The sequence below is a fragment of the Necator americanus genome, chromosome IV (assembly GCF_031761385.1).
Source record: "Necator americanus strain Aroian chromosome IV, whole genome shotgun sequence".
NCBI classification, from domain to species: Eukaryota; Metazoa; Nematoda; class Chromadorea; order Rhabditida; family Ancylostomatidae; genus Necator; species Necator americanus.
Window position 1 is genome coordinate 15,190,312 of NC_087374.1, and position 22,470 is coordinate 15,212,781.

Genomic DNA, 22,470 nt, shown 5'->3' on the forward strand with positions numbered 1-22,470 from the left:
TCCTAGTTTCCACTGAGTCTCTCTCACTGCTTCTATGAAAACTAAGGGAGAGCCTGACTAGGCTGCATCACATGAGCTATTGGATTTTTCAGAACGTTAGTTTTCGATTTCTCGTACTGAAGTATTTTCCCGAATATCAACACACCATCTAAAACCTCTATCTATTAGGTGAAGCATTTGAGCAATCAAGCTTCAGAGAAAAAATCAAAATGTTTGCGTAATACGCAACTAAACCTTGACCTGCGATCATGGCTTGGTCGTTCATCGATCAAGATTCGTTCAACATGTGTTGATTGGATCTTTCCGATGCGACATGGGATCTACAACCAACTACAGAAGAACAAATGAAAAGAAAACAGAGTTCTAATGAGGATTAGTATTGAATTCGAATATGGAAGAATAGTCACAGCTTCACGAAAATTCTGTGATATGATATGAATCAGTTAATAATTTTCATATGATTCAATTGTTGTTTCTCTCTCTTCCATAATTGATTAATGTCATTTAAAGACGTTATTACATAAACAACTTTATTCTTCAATCATACAGTTTCTCCAAATACTTCTGTCATCTAAATGTTATTTTAAAATCACTTCCGTACTCTTCGCGACAGTAAGGATCACAGTGCTCTGTAGATAAATTGTATAAATACACAGATGAGAAAGAAGAACGCGATGATAACTTCGAAAAAATGCTAGAAAGTGATAAAGGAGAAGTTAGGCACTATTCCACATTTAATGCACCTGGAGAAAGTTTACTAAGTGGTACGTTCTCTACGGTAAGTATTACCGAAATGTACAATCTTATATTCGTGATTAACACAAGAAATAGCTCTCTGAGAAATGTCGAAGCAGTAAATGTAGAATAGTCCTAAGAAGTCATTCTACAGTGATAAGAGATCGTTGTCCGTCCAAATATATCCTAGAGGAGATGGGATGGCCCGGTGAACGGTATAGAGACTCCCGCAAAATCCCCTGAAGAAATCACATATCCAAAAGATACGCCTTAGGAGACGCTTATCTAGTCGTTAGTATGCCTCCACGAATCCACAAGGAGGAAATAAAACGAGTGCAAATACAAAATACGAGAAAGGGGGCATCGGTATCAAACTACGCATGAATTTATCTTTGCAACTGCATACAATTGTAATTCACTATATCTAAAAAAAAGGGAAGTCTTTTTAAAGTAAAGAGTCTAACAATCACCTCTAGGAGCATTAAAAACCAGCATGTGGAGTCAATCAAGTGCTCCAAAAGAGTCACAGTGATCGGGACATGCTCGAGGATATATGAGAGTCTCTTCACCCGCCGCCGGATTGTCTACAGACATAAAATGAAAGGATAAACAGAAATTCCTACAAACATCTGCATAAATGTGTACATTATGTACATTATTTTTACACAGAGCTGAATGATTAAGAGACAAGGTTAATCCAGAAGAGCGGCCAGAGCAGAACTTATTTCCTATCCTATAAGCGAATCGGCGAAAGAAAGCGTATCGGCAGGAAATGCGGACAGACAGGACACACCTTTTTGAGAATATTTTGAGAAGTTACGTAAGTGAATACTGTTTAACTACAATTTTATTAGAATTCACAAAGAAATGAGGTATTCGAAAAATGTAGTGTGCCGTTATGTGCAGGTAGCCGATGAATGCCTCAAATATGGTTCAGAACTTCAGGTTTTTAAATTAATAACAACGAAAATATCGCAGAAATTAATTTTGCAATACAGCCGCAATTACCAGCTGATTGGCCATGATGTGATAAGGTTGAACTTTCCGAGATCAATAGTTCGGACGCACTAATTTCACAATTTCAAAAAGAGATGATGGTCGTGGCGATTGATGCTGATACGATGTTTTGCGGTGAGTTTGGCGTATTCGTAACCGTCGAGCAACTTTCGACCCAGGTATCTGAAAATAATTGCTGTCAATAAACCTATGGTGCAAAGTCAAATAGTAATTCATGACTTTAGCACATGAGCCTTGATTTCAACAATTCTTTGTTTTTATTCACATACTTGTCCTTTTACTTATCCTTACTATTTGATTGCTTCTATCTCATTTAGTTTGGACCACTCTCCTCTTACCATTAGTGGTGCTGATAAAAGATTGGAGAATGAGGGAAAGAAATAAATAAATCAGAAGAGGCGCAACAACCCATCTTTTTAACTTTTAGCCCCTTCCATTGTTTGTATGGATTATAATACGCTTCTGGGTTAGCGGTATGACCACAAGTAAAAGCTTACAGCCTGCACATAAGCCAGGTCAAGTGCACTGGATAAGTCTTCCATAATTATTCTTTTTTTTTTCTTCCCTGGTTATGTCTCTAAAAATAATTTTGTTCTCCTGCTGTTCAAAACGATTGAACGGAAGGAGAACAACATACTTGTTCACAGATCACTCTTTCAGTTAAAGGCAGCATACCACGAATCTGGGATGGTACGGATTTCTATTGCAACGCTTTACCCCTTGCGCCGCCTCCGCCCTGCCATTCGTCGAAAATCAATGCGATCTGCCCCGATAGGAAGTAAGGGACGTTACGCGTGCAAGGGTGGGGCGCTGCAATAGAAGGCATCGTACAAAATAGCATTCAGGGGCTGGCTGTTTGCAGTGATTCAAGAAGAAATGAGCGGAACCACCCCGGTCTCCATAATCTACGATCCCGTATACGGATACTTCACCTGAAACCCGTACCACCCCAAATTCGTGGTATGCTGCCTTTAATCAGTGTCGAAATTTGTGACAGTACAAAAATGCGGAGCACAGCTGCTTTTTTCTGTTCGGATAAGAGGATGTTTCAATATAATGTAATAATACCGCGGATTCCCCTCACTAGAGGGATCATATCCGGTTATTCGCGAGGCTACATGGCGCGTCCTCAGGGGTGGATATGGGGCTAGTCACGAACCAAAAGCGACCCTGTGCGGGTAGATTCAGGGGACGGACTCCCCGTTCCTCTGCTTATGGGGAAGGCTGCTCCAAATCGCCTCCAACAAATAAGCTGCACTCCAGCTTCAGCTCCAGTCCGAAACAACATAATGCTCCCTCAGAAGCTCGTTCGACTAGGGATTCGCAATATGAGTTTCAAAATTACATGCATTTTACAGCAGCACGAAAAAGTCCTCTGACTCCAAATTAAGGTCTGGTACGGTAACGCCAGTGAGGAACCGTTGCAGGAGTCATCTATGCTACCGAAACGGAAAAAGACTAGGACGACAATTTGTACTTTTAATGTTCGTACTCTTGCATTGGATGCGGTCAAAGTACGCTTGAGAAACTTCACATCGGGTCCTACGGCCGAAAATGGAACGAACAGGGGAAAGTCCTTTCGAGTTTATCATGACGACTAAGACCACCCATGGGAGCACACAGTTCCAGAACACGCAGTTCGTTGCACAGTTTATTCTCCTACAGGGAAGATTTCCGTCTACTTGGAGAGAAGAGAAAGCCGCGAAATTCATATGAGCAAAGTTCTAAAACAATCGTTAACTGATATGTTGCCTGTACGATAGCCTATAGTGATCCTGGGATGATTCCGCAAAGGACATCATCGACAAGGAACACGATCAGCTCGTTGAATATCTTCATGACTGCACGAATATGGCTCAAAGTTTTGAAACCAGGACAAGACGCCTGTCTCCGGAAACTCTTGAGCTAATACGCAAACGTGGAGCAGCACGAGCAATCAAGAACTCAAGTCCGAGCTCACAAGGCTTTGCGGTGAGACGATAAAAGAAGACCTCGAAGAGAGAAGAGCAGAAGTGTTGGCTGAAGCCACAGAGCCGGAAAAGCGCATTCGCTATGCCCGTCGAGAATTTGCCAATCGAAAGACGAAGATGAGTGCTCTCCGGAACCCAGGTGGAACAACCATCACATCGAAAAGGAGAAGGGAGAAAATCATCCACTTCTACTCTGATTTCTTTGACAGCAAGGTCCGCTTATCTCGTCATATTTGAGGGAAGACGGACATGTCATTCAAGAGGTTCTCCCGTACGAAATACGAATTGCTATCATGTCGATAAGAAATCGTACGGTACCCGGCCCGACAGGATAAGATTTGAACATCTGAATAATGTTGCGCCAGTTCTTACCAATACACGGGCGAGACTCCTTACACGTTACCTGTTGGAACGAATGGTTCCTAAACAGTTGAAGACCAGCAAGTCCGTGCACTTGTATAAGAAGGAAGACCTACATGACATCGACAACTATGGTAAAATTCTGGTTACTATCAGTCATCTACAAGCTCTTCACATGAGTGGTCTTTAACATGATTGAAAATGTGTTAGACGAAGGACAACTAAGCGACAAGCACGGTTTCTAAATTGATTCAACACGACTGACCACCCTCGCAGTGTTTCGAAACTCTTCTAGGTATCGCGAGAGTATCAGATGCCGTTATTTCTCACCTCTGTCGTCGTAAAGAAGGACTTTGACTCAGTTGAGACGGAATCGGTCATGGAACCCTTTAACAATCAAGGTGTCTTTGCTCAGTACACAAAGCTACTCCGAGGGTTGTACAGTAATTTCACGAGCAGAATTTCGCCATTCTACAAGAATATCATCAACGACGCGAGGAAATAAGTTAGATAATGTGATCAATCTCACCTAAATATTCGCGTCCACTCTCGAGAACGGAATGCGAAAGCTGGAATGGCGCGAAATGGGAGTGATAACTGATTGTTGGCAGTTACACCATCTACGCCTTGCTGATGAAAACGTTCTGATAATACCAGTCAACAGTGGTATTATCAGTACATTAACATTATTAACAGTAACAGTCAAGTGAACGAATGCCGACCGAGTTCGACGAAACATGTGGATGGTCTTCAGTTGAATCTGCAAAGGAAGATGCTCATGTGAAACGGATGGATCTCATTATGCTCAACGGATCGGAGGTATTCGAATGCGCCAGTTACGTTTAGCTGGATCGGAAAGAAATAAGCATGAAGAACGACCTGATCTCGACCTTGGTGGGAGGAGACGAACAGCTTGGGGAGCTTATAGGAGCATCAAGAATGTAGTGAAGGAGACCAGAAACTCCGTGCTCACCTTTTCAACACAATGCATCCTGCTTTAACCTGAGCATCAGAAACCTGGATACTTCATAGGCACATAGAAAATGCGGTGAGAGTCATTGAACGTTGCATCAAAAGAGTGATGCTAGAAGTATACCTCCTCACGCAAAACAGGGACGAGATTCGGAGTTTTATCCTGCGTCAGCGATCGAAAATTAGAGTCGCCAGTGCATTTGTCAAGGAAAGGAAAATAAGGTAGGCCGTACACGTGATGCGCTTCAACGACAACCATTGGGCCAGAGCCATGAGCGACTAGGATCTATGCTATATTAAGCACACTACAGGAAGACCTCCGATCCGATGGTCAGACTTCTTCACAAAGTCCTTCAAAGAAAATTTCGATGCTCTTTATGTCCTTGAAAGAAGAAACCGACGACTCTAACACGCAATCGGGATAAATGTAAAGATTACAGGTGCCCGCCGTGATCTGTTCGAGGAACAATAGTGGTCAAAGTGATCAAGGTGGGATACTACTGCCGCAGAAGCAAGAATGCCATCCACCAAACCCAAAAAGCACTTAGTTAATCATTCAGATCAATGTTAGTTAGCTACTAATTAATTATTTATGCAATTCAATACTTAACAGGTTACGTGACTGCCTATTTCCGATAAGGGCGCAGTTGCTGAAACGTAGGTCTAACAAAGATTATTTGCACACCAGCCTGAATGTCCGGCTAAAGCCGGACTCTTGGGGCTCCCGCACAGCAGTCCGACTCAGTGGAACCCGTCTCTCCCCACTCAAGAGCGTTCTGGCATCAGCGCGCCATTGCGACCCCGTAGGACCCGTCCCACCCCATTTTACAGCTGTCTGGCCCGGAGCAGGAATTCGTCGCTGTGGACCCGTCTCACTCAATTTTACCGCGTTGAGGCTCCAGCGCACCAAACCGACGCCATGGTATCCGTCTCCCTCTCTTTTTGGAATTTGTTGACTGAGACACACACACACACACACACACACACACACACACACACACATACATACATACATACATACATACATACATACATACATACATACATACATACATACATACATACATACATACATACATACATACATACATACATACATACATACATACATACATACATACATACATACACACACGTGACAGAATAAGCTCGTTAATATATAGCATGATAGTTTACAAATCTGTAAGTATACATTCACATAAAAGTTTATTTATCCTCACTAACATATGAGAGAAACTAATTTGCCTTATCAAAGCCAACATTAACTCTTACATAATTTTGGACAATGGTGGAGTGCTTGCCTATCAGGTGCATCGGGATGCTTCGACACCTCACCGGTGCAAAGTTTTCATGAATATGGAGTGTTTTCGTGACTGACTGACTGACTGACTGACTGACTGACTGACTGACTGACTGACTGACTGACTGACTGACTGACTGACTGACTGACTGACTGACTGACTGACTGACTGACTGACAGACAGACAGACAGACAGACAGACAGACAGACAGACAGACAGACAGACAGACAGACAGACAGACAGACAGACAGACAGACAGACAGACAGACAGACAGACAGACAGACAGACAGACAGACAGACAGACAGACAGACAGACAGACAGACAGACAGACAGACAGACAGACAGACAGACAGACAGACAGACAGACAGACAGACAGACAGACAGACAGACAGACAGACAGACAGACAGACAGACAGACAGACAGACAGACAGACAGACAGACAGACAGACAGACAGACAGACAGACAGACAGACAGACAGACAGACAGACAGACAGACAGACAGACAGACAGACAGACAGACAGACAGACAGACAGACAGACAGACAGACAGACAGACAGACAGACAGACAGACAGACAGACAGACAGACAGACAGACAGACAGACAGACAGACAGACAGACAGACAGACAGACAGACAGACAGACAGACAGACAGACAGACAGACAGACAGACAGACAGACAGACAGACAGACAGACAGACAGACAGACAGACAGACAGACAGACAGACAGACAGACAGACAGACAGACAGACAGACAGACAGACAGACAGACAGACAGACAGACAGACAGACAGACAGACAGACAGACAGACAGACAGACAGACAGACAGACAGACAGACAGACAGACAGACAGACAGACAGACAGACAGACAGACAGACAGACAGACAGACAGACAGACAGACAGACAGACAGACAGACAGACAGACAGACAGACAGACAGACAGACAGACAGACAGACAGACAGACAGACAGACAGACAGACAGACAGACAGACAGACAGACAGACAGACAGACAGACAGACAGACAGACAGACAGACAGACAGACAGACAGACAGACAGACAGACAGACAGACAGACAGACAGACAGACAGACAGACAGACAGACAGACAGACAGACAGACAGACAGACAGACAGACAGACAGACAGACAGACAGACAGACAGACAGACAGACAGACAGACAGACAGACAGACAGACAGACAGACAGACAGACAGACAGACAGACAGACAGACAGACAGACAGACAGACAGACAGACAGACAGACAGACAGACAGACAGACAGACAGACAGACAGACAGACAGACAGACAGACAGACAGACAGACAGACAGACAGACAGACAGACAGACAGACAGACAGACAGACAGACAGACAGACAGACAGACAGACAGACAGACAGACAGACAGACAGACAGACAGACAGACAGACAGACAGACAGACAGACAGACAGACAGACAGACAGACAGACAGACAGACAGACAGACAGACAGACAGACAGACAGACAGACAGACAGACAGACAGACAGACAGACAGACAGACAGACAGACGGACAGACAGACAGACAGACAGACAGACAGACAGACAGACAGACAGACAGACAGACAGACAGACAGACAGACAGACAGACAGACAGACAGACAGACAGACAGACAGACAGACAGACAGACAGACAGACAGACAGACAGACAGACAGACAGACAGACAGACAGACAGACAGACGGACAGACAGACAGACAGACAGACAGACAGACAGACAGACGGACAGACAGACAGACAGACAGACAGACGGACAGACGGACAGACAGACAGACAGACAGACAGACAGACAGACAGACAGACAGACAGACAGACAGACAGACAGACAGACAGACAGACAGACAGACAGACAGACAGACAGACAGACAGACAGACAGACAGACAGACAGACAGACAGACAGACAGACAGACAGACAGACAGACAGACAGACAGACAGACAGACAGACAGACAGACAGACAGACAGACAGACAGACAGACAGACAGACAGACAGACAGACAGACAGACAGACAGACAGACAGACAGACAGACAGACAGACAGACAGACAGACAGACAGACAGACAGACAGACAGACAGACAGACAGACAGACAGACAGACAGACAGACGGACAGACAGACAGACAGACAGACAGACAGACAGACAGACAGACAGACAGACAGACAGACAGACAGACAGACAGACAGACAGACAGACAGACAGACAGACAGACAGACAGACAGACAGACAGACAGACAGACAGACAGACAGACAGACAGACAGACAGACAGACGGACAGACAGACAGACAGACAGACAGACAGACAGACAGACAGACAGACAGACAGACAGACAGACAGACAGACAGACAGACAGACAGACAGACAGACAGACAGACAGACAGACAGACAGACAGACAGACAGACAGACAGACAGACAGACAGACAGACAGACAGACAGACAGACAGACAGACAGACAGACAGACAGACAGACAGACAGACAGACAGGCAGACAGACAGACAGACGGACAGACAGACAGACAGACAGACAGACAGACAGACAGACAGACAGACAGACAGACAGACAGACAGACAGACAGACAGACAGACAGACAGACAGACAGACAGACAGACAGACAGACAGACAGACGGACAGACAGACAGACAGACAGACAGACAGACAGACAGACAGACAGACAGACAGACGGACAGACAGACAGACAGACAGACAGACGGACAGACAGACAGACAGGCAGACAGACAGACAGACGGACAGACGGACAGACAGGCAGACAGACAGACAGACAGACAGACAGACAGGCAGACAGACAGACAGACGGACAGACGGACAGACAGGCAGACAGACAGACAGACAGACAGACAGACAGACAGACGGACAGACGGACAGACACACACACACACACCAAATGAATGTCAAACATGATAACTAATAAATAAAGGTTTCTAGTTTTTCTTAGTTGTAACCACTTCTTCAAGGTCTCATTTCGGAATTCATTTTAGCTGTTCATTCCCACTTCTCTTCTATCCTTCTCTCTGTGGTGCCCTCACCACCTCTGATGCTCTCCCTTCCTGTTGCTCTCTCTCCATGGTCCTCTCTCCCTAACTCTTGTGACCTATTTCCGATTTATTCTTGAGTTTTTTCCAAACCACAAAGTGAGCTGAATTCACCTACCTCATCATTTCAATCCATGCTTCCACATGTTGCGCTTGAGCTTCATCACCCAACAGATCAACTACAGTGCAAACAACCTGCGCACAGACCATTCGTACGTTCTCCTCTGTCATATGACCATTCTGGAAAAAGGAAGGGGTATACTGCGGTCATAAATTGTCCTGTGCGGTATTGCATCGGCGAAAGCGACGGAGGAAGGAAACAGAGGTCCGAACGCATCCCAGCGATTGCGAATTTTTCCGCTGGATGCAGAGCGCACATGTGCAGCAGCCTGTATGCCGCACAGGTTATAGCGCAGAGAATTTAGAAGAACTCGCGGATATATTACCTCTATTTTATTTCTTTCCGACTTCCAGAGGAATATTTGACCTACCGCTTTTGTGCTGTAATGACGTTCCCCATATTTGAATATGGCTGGCGCAACTTGCGGCTCTAATTCGTCCACATTTTTCGCCGCCAAATGGATAATGTTGGTGAAAATCTTCGTATGTCTAATGCATTCGTGATCGTCCGGAAGATCGGAAATATCTTCGTGCTGCAAATATGAGGATGATAAGATATCGATCAAGAAGAGCGGTGTTTGAGAGATACAGACACCCGAGCTTTGGCAACAATCATGTGGGAGAGGGAGGTGAGGTGCGTCCCTCGAAAAGTGGAACCAACGGAGAAAATAACTTGAACTTCGCTCACTCACAAATTTTGTTAGGATGACTTGACGTACTTGACTTGTATGGCGAGCGGTTATTACGTACTAATGTGGTCATTCGTATCCTAGGTAGTGCGTCAAAACTATGGAAACAGCTTTTTAGACTAAAAATGTTAAGGAAATTTTGAAAAAAAAAGTCTCTCTCTGCCTTATCCCTCTCTCGGAATAAAAAAGTTGGTTGAGGAGCTCCGCATCTTCAATATCAACTTTTTTGATTCTTTTGGAGAGATTGAACAACTGAGAATAACGTACCGGTTTCAAGCCAAATATAGTCTTTAATGTAGGATCTTTTTGGAAAATACATTGAAAGACAAAGTAGCCGAAATGTCTCCCCGTAGCGTTCGCTTTCCGCGTAGCTTCATGCCATGAACTTTTGATCAGATCGCAAGCCTGAAAAAAGAATAAGGTTCAAATAGTGCCTAAACTTTATGATTATAATTTGTAATTTACACTGAAAAATCCAGGAAAATAACAAAGATCTGTAGACATTGTGATTGCTGTAGGGATATTGTGAAGTTACTCAAAGCTCCTTCTGAAGCATCCACTGACTATCAACCTCAGAACCACGAGATAGCGAGGGCCATCACCTCGATTGATAACATAATCACTAGCGAAATTGCTCATTCTTCTCACCAATTAAAACGCAACTTATCCTTGTAGTTCACTAGCACTCAAAGATGACCAGTCAGAGAGGTTCAGATTTTTTTTAATCAAAATTCTGACACGATTTATCCTAGAACCCTATTTTATTGGCATTCCTGAGTGATGTCTCGTCATTAACACCACTTTTCAGGCCAATTCAACACATCATCTACGCTTAATTTATAGACTATCTACAGCACTAATCTCCACCAACAACAAGCAAAATATTTTCTTTCGAGTTCCGAATCTTAGCTTATTCTATCCAGAGGTTTGAGTGATTGGAAAACAGCTGAACTCGAGAGTATTTTTTGATGTGGATTCCCCTCAAGAGTAAATAGGATTTGAGAAGTGGTTTGTACTTGTGTTTACTCAACGAACAAGTTCTATGCTCGTGCGAAATTGAAGGCGCTTGGAGTGGATTAGCGATGATGATGAGATTATCGTACAAATCAAGCCTTCGCACCCGTACGAGTGATGAACTCCTAGCTTTCGTTTCTTCTGTCACATAAAGAGTTCCGAGAAGACTGAAATTCGGTGCCTGATGCGTCTTCCTGGATTTATGAGCTGTTTTGCATTTTCGCTGTGGCACTCGCAAATTGTGTGCGCCTCGAACCCTACCCACTGCTGATAGAAATCAACATGGGAGATTTAAGAGAACGCTGTTTCTTGTACCATAAAATACGATGTTAGGATGTTCCAACCTGAAAAGGGTTGGAGATGAAGATTACGAGTATAAGCGCGATCACGCTCAAATACCCCTAGAACGCCCCGAAAAACGGCATCTGAAACAGCCCTGTCGATTTTCTTACGCAACTAACAACAACGTGTCACCACATGCGTTCCAGCGAGCGGAAGAGACAATGTCGGTGGCCCATTTGTTGTCCACTCTTCGCTGCCTCTTGGGGAACTTCGATCGACAAGGCCATTTTCCACGCACTTTTTTTTTCACGACAATTGGCAGGAATTGCGCATGGTCACACTCATTCTCGTGAGCCACCCAACAATCCTATTTTTCGTGTAGAGATTCCAACATCGCCGCCTTTAAATAATCCTGCCACTATTCCATGTGTGACTTAGAGCGCGAGTCAGCCTTCACGCCAGAGTATCAGCAATAAATAATGGAGGAGCTCGTGGTGAGATGTCAGAATGCCAGCTGAGGTAGAGAGCTGCGACTAAGATTCATCCACTACCACTACAGTCATGACGTGCTACCTGTGAAACGTGCGGAGATCACCGAGAGTACTAAGAAGCAATGCAGGAGTTAGGGAACAAGGAGAAGATAGCTAACCGTTTTATCCAAAGCGTTCTCTTCACTGCTCAGTGATCTGTACGAATAGGTTCGCATTTGTTTCAGCGGTGAATGGCTTTTTGCTCGTGAAAGTGGCTTCATGTGCAGATCGGCGAGACTACGTGCATCGTCAAGGCTTCTGGAACAAGGCGAAAAATAGCAGAGTAACAATTTACCTCTTTGCTCCTCAATTACATCTTGAAAATATTTGTTCATAAAGAAAGATCAGTCACACTACCATTATTGTATGGATTCCCGACTAGATTGCGACCAGTTCACTAATAGCGAGTCGCTACAGTACGTCGTTCAATGAGCCTCTGCATCGCTTTGCTTAGATTGATCCCTTGTGCGTTTCCCCTTATGTTAATTAGGCTACAAAGGTCAACAATTATTATTAATTGGATTTCTTTAGTCGGATATCCACATATTGTCCTTATTGCTGTAGTTAATTAAGGTCTGCTCATTCCAGCGTCGCATGCAAAAATACCCCTCATGAATTCCTCACAACAAAATCGGATTACAGTACTTCCAAATTATTAACAAAATCCAGTTCTCTGAGGCTTTAGGCTAAATTGAATGGCGACCTGCACTTAAGGAATGTCAGTTGTCGTTGACTGAAAAGCTACTGATAACGCTCACCTTGCTGACATACTTGTCGTGCCGCTCGAGCCCAAAAATTGCATCCTACGTAGAGAGACAGTTGTTAGATAGGTGGTGGTTGTAGGCGGTAAGTTCTGCAATGATAAATCTACAGCGCAAGCAGTATCTCCTTTGTAAGCCAGGAGGATTCCGATAGAGTTGATTTCTTCTGCTCTTCCTCATCCTCTCAATACATTCCTCACTTAAGGCACAAGAAAGTCGCCGTTGTAATCGGCACGATCATTTCCTTCTGCTTATTCTCTTGGATCGTTCAAATAGTTTAAAATATTAGATTTTGATTCTTTTATAAGCGCCTAAAGGAAACGTCGCATTCAGCTCAAAAATTAACGCCCTCTCTTTTGCCACCCGCATCCACCATTCGAAAGAGTGAGTAAGTAATTATTTCACAAACTCCTGGTGGAAAACTTGGAATCCAGTGAATAAGCGATACGTACAAGTAATATTAGGGGTCTATTTCAGTTAACTTTGGCCTTTTAGAAAAAAGAAAATAATTTGGAAACTAAGTTATCTGAAACTGAGTCACTTTCAGAGCATAGCATGTTTTCATGTTCTTCGCACTTATTGGATAACCTTAGACGACTCAAAAATTTCTGTGGGACGCGTGTTGAGGCAAAGACAGACACTGAAGACAGTGCTCGAGAAAACAAATGATGCTGCCAACACTGCTTCGATGTTATTATAGCACTGGTTAGTGTTAAAGGCGTTGGTCGGAAATATAGAATTAGAGACACGAAACACCACTTATAAATCCAGAAATCCGAGCAGAACAAGACTGAAACCAGCTCTCTACATCAGCGCAGTATACGAAATGAAAAGTTGGTCAGTAATGGAATTGTTCGACAAAGCCACTTTTTGCACTTTTGCAAATAAAAAAGTCTAATTTACCCCCTTTCGTTCCATTTGCGGGTGAAAATAATTGTTTCAATGGATAGACTAAATAGTGCGGTGCAATCCACGCGATCTACATCTCAGGCGTGGATTGAGTGATTCTCGGCATTTTCGCACTGATATTTGGAACCTGTACACGTGCCGAAATCCATCTACTGTTAGAAAAAAGCTTGAAATTAAAAATTCTGACTCCAGAAGGCTGTCTGAAAATCCTCAGATAGGCATAGTAACTTTCATTTAAAGGCTACGTTCCGGGCTTCACCGAAAGTAAAACGAAAACTTCTGCAAACGCTGCCTTTAAACACAGTAATCCAAAGGAGCACTATTAATCCGAGAAAGAAAGGCAGACTCATTAACTCGGCATTTCTTCAGCGCACACAAGTTCCGGTGGTGAGAAGCTGTCTCAGACAGGATGGTTTTCTAGGAAGTGTGGAAAAGAGGACGAAAAAAGGAAATATGTGTGAATAGGATGGCTGGCAAAGCAGCAGATGTTTGAATCGCAGAGAGAAGACGTCACTTCAATTCAGCAGCTCCTCTCAAAGACTTAATGAACAGCAGGAACAACGCCTTCGATTTAGTTTCCACAGGTACTAACGTAAACTGACATTAATTCAGATGGACAACACAACATTGCTGGCAGATCGACTCGAAGCACCAACCGAATGAGGCGGTGAATGGTGAGGAGGGCGTTCCGTGTTCCACATGTTCGTCTTGGAGAAAACACAACCTGTCATCCATAAGAACCCAATGAGGCGAGTCCAGCATCGTTAAATTGGCAAAATTGGCGTCGTAAAATAGGACCAACGAGAAAAAAGTTCGAGAACGTTGAGAACGTCCTCTCCTCCATGGTTACAACGACAGCAATACGCTCGTATATTTTATGCCTTCGTATTTTTACTACTTTCTCCGATGCTATTTTCCTATGCTCGCTTTTAAAAATAGCGCAGACGTGTAAAGCACAGCTGCTTAAATGTTAGTTAGCTTTAATCTGGTTTAGATCCAGTATAGCGCAAAATTGACGATAGTGGATCACCCGTTCGGTCGTGGAAGCGTCGGTCGTGCACCGGGATGGCGCGTGGGAGTGCGGCTGTGCGTCGTGGGAGAAAAGGACACCAAGGCCACGTTCTACGCCGTTTCTAACCGACTTGGGGGCAATGATCGCGAGCACACTCACACCCGTAATCTACACCATAAACCCTGCCTTTTCCTGAATTGATCCCACTATCGTCAATTCACTTTGCTTAATCACTTATTTGTATACCAGCCTGATTTACCAGTCCGGCTGACTTCGAACTTCCACAGTTTTTGTGGATTCTCCTTCTCTCGGTATGAATGAGTTGTATAGCATGGATAAACTACGTAACATCTTCCAGAGATTTCATTTTAGAGAAGCATGACAGTTATTACTAGCAGGGTTTCTGCTCTACCTTGGAAGTAAGAATAATATCTTGATTAAACACTGGTACTGAATTTCACGGTTTATTTGTTCGAAAATACGATATTAGAACTCCAAAGTTGATTTTGATGATTCTGCTTCTATTGTTTATAATTCCAGCTAACTTATAGTAATTCGAAGATCAGCATCAGACTGATAAAAATAAACATCATATATTAAGGCAGCATACCACGAGTCTGGAGTGGTATAGATTTACGATTTCTAAAGACTACAACCTACTAATATGACTATATTCTAAAGACTTCTAACTCCGAGCGTTCCAGGACGTTTTCCACAACGACTTCTATTCGAGCGCGCCACCCTTGTGCTCGCGCCGCATCTTCCGGGCCGTTTTTTTACGGCGATTAGGAAGGAATGAGCGGGATCCCATCCGCTCATTCCTTCCTAATTTACATCCGTTTCGACAATGTACGACCCCGTATAGTCTTTGGCCACCGGAAATCCATTCCACTCCAGATTCGTGGGGTGATGCCTTTAAGGATCTAGATCACGAGTAACCCTGCGAACACGCCCAGCTCTCCCTAATCGTCCTGAAAAACGGCGTGAGAAACAGCCTTGCAGTTCGTTCCACACCTTGGACCTTCGTGTATGCGCCGGTTTCTCAGCAGCCTATCTATTAGTTTTACTTGAATATGCTGCTGAGACCTCATAAATGAGAATGAACCTCATTGGTTATCACCCGTTCGGTCGTGGAAGCGTCGGTCGTGCACCGGGATGGCGCGTGGGAGTCCGGCTGTAGCAACAATAGGTAGTTCCAGAGGCAGATCTACTGTTCAGTAGATCACCACTCTATCACAGGAACTGTTATGCAGATGCATTTGTCGATACGATAGGATGAAGGTGGAGAAGCAGACGGTCAGCAAAGTCAATGGAGTCCCAATCGTGGGACAGCAAACATTTTAGGAAAGTCCCAAGTCTGTAAGATGTCGAGAAATCCGCGCTGGATAACGAGAAAGGTTATCACTTCGGGACCACCTGCCCTTGATCTCAAAGTATTTATGTAACAGGTGAAACTGCAGAAAAATTGTTGAAAAGAGGTTGTTGAAGTAGATCATAAACGAACCACACTATTGCTCTTGTTCTTCAGAAAATCCTCCGCACCTTCTGTGTTTTCTATGCCATTAATTTGAATAAGGGGTGTAGACGAGATTGGTGTTGTCGCTCCAGACATTGAGCACTTCATTTTGCAAGGTCGTAGCTGGAATTGTGACCGTTTCGTTTATAGTTGCACTTTTTGAAGTCGAGATAAGGTGTATTTCAACTTGTATTTCTGAAATTGTAGTTGTTATTTGATTTGTTCAGTTTTGCATTCGTAGTTGTAGTTAGTAAACGAATTAGTAAGTGGACAGAAGTGATATAGGAGAAATTCTAAAGTATTTGCAGCTGATCAATCCCTTCCGAACGTGCCAGCAGGTTGGACTTCAACTCAAAAGATAAAATTTAATGACCACGTCTGCGGCCCATACAAAAGAAAACTTGCGAGCCGGTGTATCGAATGTTTGTATGTAGTCCATTACAACAATAAATGTCTACGGGGAAGGATGAGGCAAAGTCTTTGTAGACTCATGAATTTCGTAGCTTTACGGGAAAAAGTTTCTATTGAAAGAAACGAGCAAAAAAAAAATCGAATCTTACAGACCGAGTTCCGCGCGAGGTTGATAAAATTCTCACCAAACTTGTTTGAAAGGATAAAAACACTGATATCGAGTGTTTCTCGCAACTCATTGCATAGCCCGAATATGCGTTCATAAACCTCAACCGATTCTTAACTGTCAAACACTGGCTATTTTCAATGAGGTTGATTAACGACCAACAGTTCATCTTTCATCATTTATATCAAACACTATTACACTTGAGGATCGCTCTTGGCCCGTAATCGCTCCCGTCAGCTGATTGCAGGCAGCGTAGTGCCGGTCGAGCTGGACGGTGCGGGGTGGCAACATAGCCGCGATGGGGAGGAGCCGGACCCTCCTCAGGTGAAGGGGGTCCAACTCGCAGGGTGCAGCTCAAGTGATTATCTCTTCACCAACTGTCGAAAAGTAAAGGGGTCCCTCCGCCAACCGTATAAAAGTGAAGGGGATCGGAGCACCGGCTCCGACTATGGTAGCTATGACGATAAGTTCCGGACAACACTAAACAATCATAGATAGTGCGCAACAAGCTCATTATTACTCGTAGTTCCTTCTGCGACATGCAATAAATAAAAGTTCGCACCCCAACCCGCCCACGTACGGCTCGACACCAATACCAGTGAAAAAAAGCACAGCTCGCATTCACACAATATTGCGGCACTTCGATGAGATTGTGTGTGATACGAGGGAAGACAAATAAGTTGCTGCGGAGACCCCTTTTATTCTTCTCTACTTGCATAGTTATTTTGCTTATGCTGCCTAAGTTCGCCTATAATCGCAGGAAAAACAAGCATTGCCGCTCCGTCAAGAACGCTAAGAAAATTGCGCAAATCATTTGTGGCTCGTTCCTGTGTTTCTTGTCTTCAGACAATTTTTATAGAGAAGGTCATCCCGTCCATTTCCTCTATCAATGTAATTTCCTTATGCACGTCCGATCGTTATAAACACAGATTTCCCCAGTATTTGCAACTTCACGTTTGCTTTACTAAAATTTGTGCATTGTCCGAGTCGTAACTGTCTCTTCTTAACTTTTATCGGCGTGCTGGTTATGACTCAATTTGACTAGCGGATCTACTAAGTTTGTATGCAGAGTCATTCTACAAAACTCCACGGCTTTCAGTATTGTAGGGCCACTGACCCGCGACCTGTTTTCATGAACAATGAAGACCTTCTCTCTCCCTCTTTCCTTCGCACATTTTGTCAGAACATTCTTTTCTAGGTGCGAACCGATAATAAAGATGATATTGATGGAAATTATCAAGAGACACAATATACAGTGAATAACACCTAGAAATAATTGAAAATGTCGGGAAAAATGATGCTAGCCTTGCTGTCATTGTATTCAATCCCTGGCTCTGACAAACGTCGTTGTCGTCTGAGTCGTTTTTTACGGTGTGACGTCTCCGTGCGAGTTTGTGCGTTCCCCATTGCAGTGCAGTAACTTTACTTTCGTAATCTAGATTATAAAAAACGTGAAAACAAGATTTGAAAAATCTTCGAAATACAGTAGTCAGCTGAAAGTTCAGACTATAAAAATAATATTCGTAAAACTAGTGGCAACACACCCTATTGAGTGGATCTCGTAAATTCGAATCCAAGATCGGTAATATGATACAATGGGAAAGAGGATTAAATGAGAAAGAAGTTGAAATTACACAGGAAATTAAAACGAAAACGTCAAGAAAGTACATTGAAATCCGCTCTGAGAATCTGCAGTTGCAAGAACATTAGAAACGAACAAAACGAACAAAACGTTGTGAAAAAAGACCAGATAGATTACGCGACTTTGAGGTTGATAATCCCGCCCACCAAGCAGACGTGGATGGAAACGCGAACGGTCGGATGGATGACTTCCGGTGATTAAAGAATGCCGAGATATCGCCGCGTTCGATTGCAGACGATGTGCATCCACGCGATTCTACAAATCCCGTTAGGAACAGGGACGACCTATTATTCCAGACCACCTTATAGGTTTATGGATTGTGACTGAATCAAAATGCCTAGAGGCATACTATGGAAAGGAAGTACTCTTGGCAGGGAAAGAAATGTTCAAAAAAAACACCCAGTTGATTCCTGACCACTGTAGTTTTTTGTTCAAGGAAGCAAGAAAGTCAATGACATGCGACAGCTTCTAAAGCCGTAGCTTTGCACCACTTAGCTAGAGCAAGCAGCGGGAATGATTGTACGTTAATAATGTATGAATTCAGAGACGTCGCACGTCATTATTCATTAAAGTTACTTAGTGCAGTTGCAGTGAGTACACATAAGTTGTTGCGGATCGACAAGGCATTTTTTGCTTGTCCTTCAATGGTTGGACGCGACAAACGCTAAGCGACAGCAAGTCTGAACAGCATTTCCTGTAATTATTCCCGGAAACAGATCACGGCCTTCTCTCGCTCTAATTACACGAAAACAGCCTCGTTATCAGCTGTGAAAGGAGCCTACTCAATGAGCCAGAATCGTAGAAGGCAAGTGCTAAGAAGAACCTATACTTAGCTGTCCATTTTGTAGATGTTCAAAGTTACTTAGTTCCTCTGAACATCTACGGAAATCACGTTCTTAACTGCGCCAGCAGTATTAAAATTCCTTTTTAAAAAACATATTAAGGAAGGATTAGTGGAATTCATTTTTTTCAGAGACGTTTGAGAAGCACAAATAGCACAGCACAAAACAAGAAAAAAGGAGTCCTCAACACTTGTATATGGTTTTCTATAATTTCTGCTGTTCCGCATCATTTTGAAACATAACGAAATGTATATTTATAATCATAGGATGCTTTCAGATGATAAAACGCGTTTGCTCGTCTTTTAATAGCTCGAAATACTATCCTCCAGAGAACAATCAAGAAAGTTTTAGAAAACAAAATCACTCGGAATTCCGTGACTATCCAGAAGGATGTAAATTTGTAAAAATAGGTTTAGAACAGAAAATATGAGATAGTTTCGATGCTGGATATTTTTGTTGCTACAAAGATCTTATTCTGACTGGCCCTGTCAAGAATAAGAACCCTGTGCCAACAAAAATATCCAACACTTGGTGTCTTCTTTAGCACGTTTATGGATCATACGAAGGCCAAATAAGTGTGCAAAAAGACTCCAATACCTCAAGCACGCGACCCACTTAGTCGTTAATAGCACGCGGTAAAAGCTCATATAACAGCGCGATAAAACATTTCCCATGTCCTCTGGGGACCTCTGAGTGAATTCGAGAAAAAAACACTCCAATTTCTTTCTATGCTGCATCTCTAATTACTCCAATTTTTTTTTGAATGGTTCCAGCAAAACATCTATAGCACAATTTTCAAGAAATAAATGAAGTAGTATCAAAAGTGAGGACGAAAACTGCGGAGAATGTAACTAGATGGGTCCAACACTATTTTTTGAGCTACTCAAGTGAATATAAATCCCAAAATATTCTATGCATGTTCTTGAAATATTTCAGTCCAATTTAAAGCACGACTTTTCTGAATCCAATCGAGGAATACGAGGGTAAAGTGTTTGGCGTTTATAAATCCCTTTGGGATGCGTCAATGCGTCCGAATTCAATTAAGAATCGTCGGAGCCAAGGCGTACGTTGTTCGCGCATCGAACTTGTGGCGGTCATCGGCAGATCTACGAACTCTGTGTTTTTATTCTCCACAAGTCTGATGGCAATGTCTCAGTAAATCCCCTTACCACTACACCAAACCTCTCCTCTTAAAGCCTCTTAAATCTTAAATCAACATCAATGGGGGGGGGGTAACTTACAAGTAGGTAATTTTTCAGACAAAATTGGCTATTGCGAAATAGCGAGAGCCAAGTTTCTCTTGAGTTTTTTCTCCATAATCTTACCTAGCTCAGTGTAGTATTAATTTAGCATCAGTTTTCAAGAAGTTGATGGCGAGGCACAGCGCCAAAGGCTTTAGCTTTTAAAATAACCAAAACCAGTGAGAAATGTAAAGATTCAGAAACAGGATTACCCCTACCAAGGCAACAAAGTGAAAGTAGGTAATCTTAGACCAACTTTGAATCTGTTTATAGTTATTTCGGAAGCTCCGCAAGAAGGAAACCGCAGGACTCCAGAAAACGTTCACTTGACTTTGAAAAAAAAACCCTTTGTGTCCTCTTAATTTTCTCGTTAAATAAAGATAGGCACTAGGAAAAAATCACTGAGAAAAATTTGAGGAACATATAGTTTCAGAAAATCCTAACAATTCCAATATAATGGAAACTTATGGCAAAAACCTAGGAAAAAAAAGAAGAAAAAATTAAGCGAGATAGATTCCAAGGAATATCGTCTATAAAATTTTGTGAGCCAAATTCTCCAGAAATTTAATGGAGACTGATCGATCTTGAGTGTACAACATGGGTACCGATGTGCTCGAACACAACTTTCAAGTTCAAAAAAGACTCTATTTTTAGCCAATTAATAAGTCAACAATAATTTGACGAAAATATGTGGTTATTCTAAATTACTTGGATACAAATCGCATACTCCTCTATTATTCTGAAAATAATATACCCAATGGTTTCTCTCAAATGTAGAAATCAAAAAATATCCTCAAATTCACCGAAAATCTCCACGAATGGTCGAAAATGGAGGATAAACTTCATGGAGAAAGGATGAAATAGACGAAGAAATCACTGCAGCACGGCAAAAGACTGCTGCGAATTGCTTACAACTTTCATAGCTCGAAATGCAAAGCACAATCCGAAAATGTGGCAATGTTTGGAACTGCGTCACGCCCCTTTGTGTTTTTTGCGTGGTACAGCAAAGAGCTATTTAAGCCAAAATATTCAAATGTGAATTCAAGGCATTTGAAGCTTTTATTAACTGCGTATGAGAATAGATAGAATAGAAAAAATAAGATTTCATGCTATATAACTTTACAGAAATGTGCTTAAGCTGAACCGGCAGGATTACTTTCGCTATACTTATGATCTAGTGGTTACAATTTAAAATGTGAACAGTTGGCTAAGGAGTGGCGGGTCACCACCCACTCTCTACCGTTGTGCGCATAGATAGAGAGAAGGGAATCAAATCTAGTTCCAGTAGATAATGAAGGGAAGACGACGCACAGGGCCAACAGGTGCAGATTCAAATGCTGCACGGTTATGGTCAAGGGATTGCTTACACACATATACTGCGGTTTATGACACGCTGAAGAAAGAAGCAGTGCCAAGCACTAAGAAATAAAGTTTGTGAGTGAACCAACGGATCAAATTGAAGGTAGAACTTAAAATAAGCTTTTACTCAAGGTTTTACTCAAACTACAGATGATGAGGCGAATGAATTGATCCAGGTAGCCAATTAAAAGAAAAGAAAAACACTCTGTGCTCAAATAGAAACTGCCCAGTGCGGCTCTCCAAACATATGCAAACAAAGGAAAAACCTCTTGAGGCTTAATTCATCAACACATTCATTGTCGACGAATAATGAAGACAACGGTGACTCAACACATCATTTGGAAGAAAACGTAATCCATCAAACTTTGCTCGAAATGGATATGCAAAGCATGTAGTTGTGGCCCCGAAGCGTGTAGAATAGCCCTACCTAATGAGATTTATTTCCATAGTGCTGCATCAATCGTTTCGCGGAATTACTCGCTATGTCCAGATTCCAGAGATCATTTCCAGAACAGAGGGTGCA

At 42.9% G+C, this 22,470-nt stretch overlaps 2 protein-coding genes across 2 annotated transcripts; one reads left to right on the forward strand and one right to left on the reverse strand.

Moving 5' to 3' along the window:
* Positions 1-1,808: 1,808 nt before the first annotated feature.
* On the reverse strand, positions 1,809-18,270 carry RB195_001346 (uncharacterized protein; the record flags this gene model as incomplete). The annotated part of the gene is made up of 8 exons (XM_013444579.2): positions 1,809-1,914; positions 9,572-9,693; positions 9,945-10,106; positions 10,530-10,667; positions 12,208-12,346; positions 12,847-12,941; positions 16,275-16,409; positions 18,169-18,270. The coding sequence occupies 8 exons, from the start codon at positions 18,268-18,270 to the stop codon at positions 1,809-1,811; spliced, it is 999 nt and encodes a 332-aa protein (XP_013300033.2).
* RB195_001347 (uncharacterized protein) lies at positions 3,604-4,928 on the forward strand (the record flags this gene model as incomplete). The annotated part of the gene is made up of 3 exons (XM_064198093.1): positions 3,604-3,723; positions 4,378-4,517; positions 4,790-4,928. 3 exons carry the CDS (start codon positions 3,604-3,606, stop codon positions 4,926-4,928), a joined length of 399 nt encoding a protein of 132 aa, XP_064053974.1.
* Positions 18,271-22,470: the final 4,200 nt, after the last annotated feature.